We start from the raw sequence: 3,359 nt of genomic DNA on the forward strand, positions 1-3,359 counted from the left end.
ATATTACAGCTTTCATTAATTTATTTCAAATTTGAAACATTGTCTAGCCTGTAAGATGTTAAATAAATAAAAAAGAACCAAATAATCGAATCGAATCGAAGCATATTCCTGAGTATTGAAAATAATCGAATCATTGGGTGAGGAAATCGATACTGAATCGAATCGCCATGATGGATGTGATTTACACCCCTAGTCGACAGCCTGACGAATATTTTGCCTTTAAACTACAGTCTGAGAAAAAAAAAAAAAAGATTCCTTCCGTCCTATTAAACAGGACAAATAAGTGTTTGCACAATTTGGAGTGGTGTGTGTTTCACTGTGCGTAAGCGGAAACCTCTCAGCGATGTAAAATCCCAACGCACCAGTTTGAAAGTTAAACAATTAAGGTGCTTTGAGTCACTCACTGTTTCCTGTGCAATTCTGGCAGCTTCTTCCAATCCATACAGCTTTCCCCGGACAAGGAAGACACCGGCGGACCAGATCCCACAGTCCTCGTGGATCCAACACTCGCTCAGACACAATCGCTCCTCCGTGGGACGGCCTTTGTCGCCTCTGAGCGAAGCTTTATCAGGAGGGCAGTCGTCCTCGGAGGAGTTTGGCAAATGACCATTGGAGAGTTTCTGCTCAGCTCTGCACGTCTGACCGTCTGCAGAAGAGACTGCAGGATAGTAGGGGCCATGAAGGTCCCCGAGGCCCTTGGTGTTAGCCGCCCATCCACACAGGCAGCACCACAGTTGGTCCAGACTGCTGCTCTCTGCGTTGGGTCGACCCAGCTGAAAGCAGGACGTGCAAGGAACAAACCCAGATAGAGATTTGGGGACAGTTTGTCCTCCTTTGCTGCTGCTAACCGCCCCCTCCTCCTCTTGGTAGTTGACCACCCTGCACAGGTGCTGCTCCATGTGGACAAACGGGCAGAAACTGGCAGGTTTTCTGCCCTTCTTGTCTTTATTTTTTGCATATTTGAGCATAATTTCAGACTCTCTGGGAGAGAAGAGAGCAGCGGGGCCAGTCTTTGGGGGCCTTTTTCTTTTTCGTCTTACAATCTGTTTTTTTACAGCTGTGCTCTTACTAACAGAAACCTTCTGCTGCTCTGGCCGTAGGATTCTGCAGATCGGTTTCTGCTTCATTTTTCGTACCTTTTTAGGTTTGGGAAGATTCAGAGGGCTTTTTCGCTCTGAATTCAAAAGTTTTTGGAACTGAGATTCCTTTGGCGGAGACTTCCTGTCAGGTTGGACGTCCCCATTCCTGTCACTTTGGACGTCCCCATTCGACTCCTCTGAGCGGCTCCTGGCTTTTGGTGGCAAACTTGGCTGTGAGACAGATTCCTCTGAGCTGGAAAACATCAACGCGTACTCGATCAAGTCCTCAGAGTCTCCGCTTTCGTTATAAATACCCACAGCATCGTTTTTCACTCGTCTTCTCAGGCTGTGCCGTGACGCACCGCAGGTCACCCGAGGCGTTTCCGACTCGGATTTTCTAACCCTCGCACTGCGCCGAACCTCCCCACCTGATGCTTTTTCATCCCTGCTCTTTATTTTCGGCAAGTCTTTCCTGTAACCGCCCCTTTCTTTTTTATGATTAGTGACAGAAACTTCGATGACGTCACTGTCGTCGCTTGAAACATCCGCGACGGATCGACCAGGGTGTCCGTAAACCCCATTGAGATCTGAAATGAGGACTACAGGCCTGGTGTGATGCACTTGAATGTCTACAGTGCTGCCCGACGAGTCCTCCGAGTACGAGCTGTCGGCACTCGGGGAGCTCATGGGCTGAGGTAGGAGATAGCAACCTCTACCTTCATCCAGGGAGGACATGGCGGGGGACACGGGCTCCACCATGTGCCTCACGCTGTCCTGGATGAAGGAGCCGCACAAAAGAGGCTCCTTGGCAGAGGAAACCAGGAAGATGACATCAGAGCCACTGTCGCTTTCCTCTGCGCCGCTGCTTTCTGGAACTGGGTCCCCGCTTTGGTCGGCTCCGTAGTAACCGTCGTGCCACAGGTTACCATGTGCTCTGCTGTGAAAAAGATCCAGCCCTGGAGCCAAGGTTGAATTCATGTAGCCCCCCAAAGCCTCCGGTCCCTGCTCCATGTCTCTACAGCGGACGGGGACGCCCGGCTGAGACAGCGGGCTGTAGGAGGACGACGCCCTGGTTCTGTACACGGAGGCGCCGTCTGCGCTGCAGGTCGTCGGTCGTCTGTGGTACCACTCCGGCTTTTTGGGCAAGTCTACCGCTTCGTTGCGACTGCGGGTCAGCGGGGTGTAGCTCTTCGATAGGTCCATGGCCATGAGAGGGGGGTCCTGAGGCGATGCGTCCATCACTGCAACACACACGATGACATCACTAGAAAAGGTCAACATCGGTGGGCTTTATTGGATCCATTTATGTTACTTTCAGACTAAATATAGGGAAGAAACGATGAGGAGAGAGAGAGACGGCCGGACTTTTAGGTGAAACTGTGTGAGTCGCTTCCTTGTCATCATATCAGCAAGGATTCATCTCTAAGGCTGGGCGATATGGCCCTACAAAATACATCGCAGTATTTTTTAGGGCTGCAACTAATGAGTATTTTGCAAATTGATTAATCTGTTGATTATTTTTTTATTAATTATTGAATAGCCAAAGATTCTTAAAAGAAGACTTTTTACTTTTTATGAAATCAAACCAGGTGAAGCTCAAACTTTTCCCCTTGAAGAGTTCTAGATACAGCATATTGACAGACATTTTTTTATCTTTAATGCAAAATGTTTACATATTTTTTTACAATCATGCTATAATTACTGCTCCATTTGGGTCGCTCTGTCATCTAAAGGCATGTTTTATGGTCTCTATACTCCAGTTAACGATGAATCGATTACCTAATTAGTTGAAGATTATTTCACTAATCAATTAATCATAATTAATCCAATTAATTATTTCAGCCCAATTATTTTGTGGTACCGTGATAACGCTAAAATCGACAATAAGAAACTCTCTTCATTTATTCTTAGAAGTTGTTGAAAGCACGCCGCAGAACCCCAAAATTACAAACACTACTCTAGAAAAATATATAAATTTAAAACAGGCTTCTGTAGGACACCAGTTAAATAAAGTGTGATTTATATCTCAAAACATCACGAATTAGCTTCAGTTAACAATATTCTTTCATTTCCCAATGCCCAAATGAAAAAACAGAATAGAAGAATAAAATGCTGATGAAGATTCCCAGTCATCCAGGTCATCGTCATTCCGTAAAAGTTAAAAAATATCCACTGGACTTGGTTTCCAACATTTGGAGACGTTTCTCCACCTCTCCAGGAAGCTTTCTCAATTCAAATGTCTGGATCCGCCGTGAGTTTGAGTCTTTATATTATAGGAGA

At 46.2% G+C, this 3,359-nt stretch overlaps 2 protein-coding genes across 2 annotated transcripts in view; both read right to left on the reverse strand.

Annotated features, from left to right (window-relative positions):
- Positions 1 to 1,239, reverse strand: part of LOC107103126 (transcription factor 20-like) — a 7,132-nt gene extending 5,893 nt beyond the window's left edge. Inside the window, exon 1 of the mRNA XM_015402660.1 lies at positions 405 to 1,239. Coding sequence (XP_015258146.1) covers positions 405 to 1,127 — 723 coding nt within the window. The 5' untranslated portion in view covers positions 1,128 to 1,239. The remainder of the gene's footprint in view (positions 1 to 404) is intronic.
- The window catches only part of LOC107103129, a 4,033-nt gene continuing 1,830 nt past the window's right edge, over positions 1,157 to 3,359 (reverse strand). Inside the window, exons 2-3 of the mRNA XM_015402664.1 lie at positions 1,236 to 2,320; positions 1,157 to 1,174 (exon numbers count right to left, since the gene is read on the reverse strand). Of these exons, the coding sequence (XP_015258150.1) occupies positions 1,157 to 1,174; positions 1,236 to 2,318 (1,101 nt within the window). The 5' untranslated portion in view covers positions 2,319 to 2,320. The remainder of the gene's footprint in view (positions 1,175 to 1,235; positions 2,321 to 3,359) is intronic.

This window comes from Cyprinodon variegatus, unplaced genomic scaffold (genome assembly GCF_000732505.1).
Source record: "Cyprinodon variegatus isolate N-32 unplaced genomic scaffold, C_variegatus-1.0 Scaffold1380, whole genome shotgun sequence".
Lineage (NCBI taxonomy): Eukaryota > Metazoa > Chordata > Actinopteri > Cyprinodontiformes > Cyprinodontidae > Cyprinodon > Cyprinodon variegatus.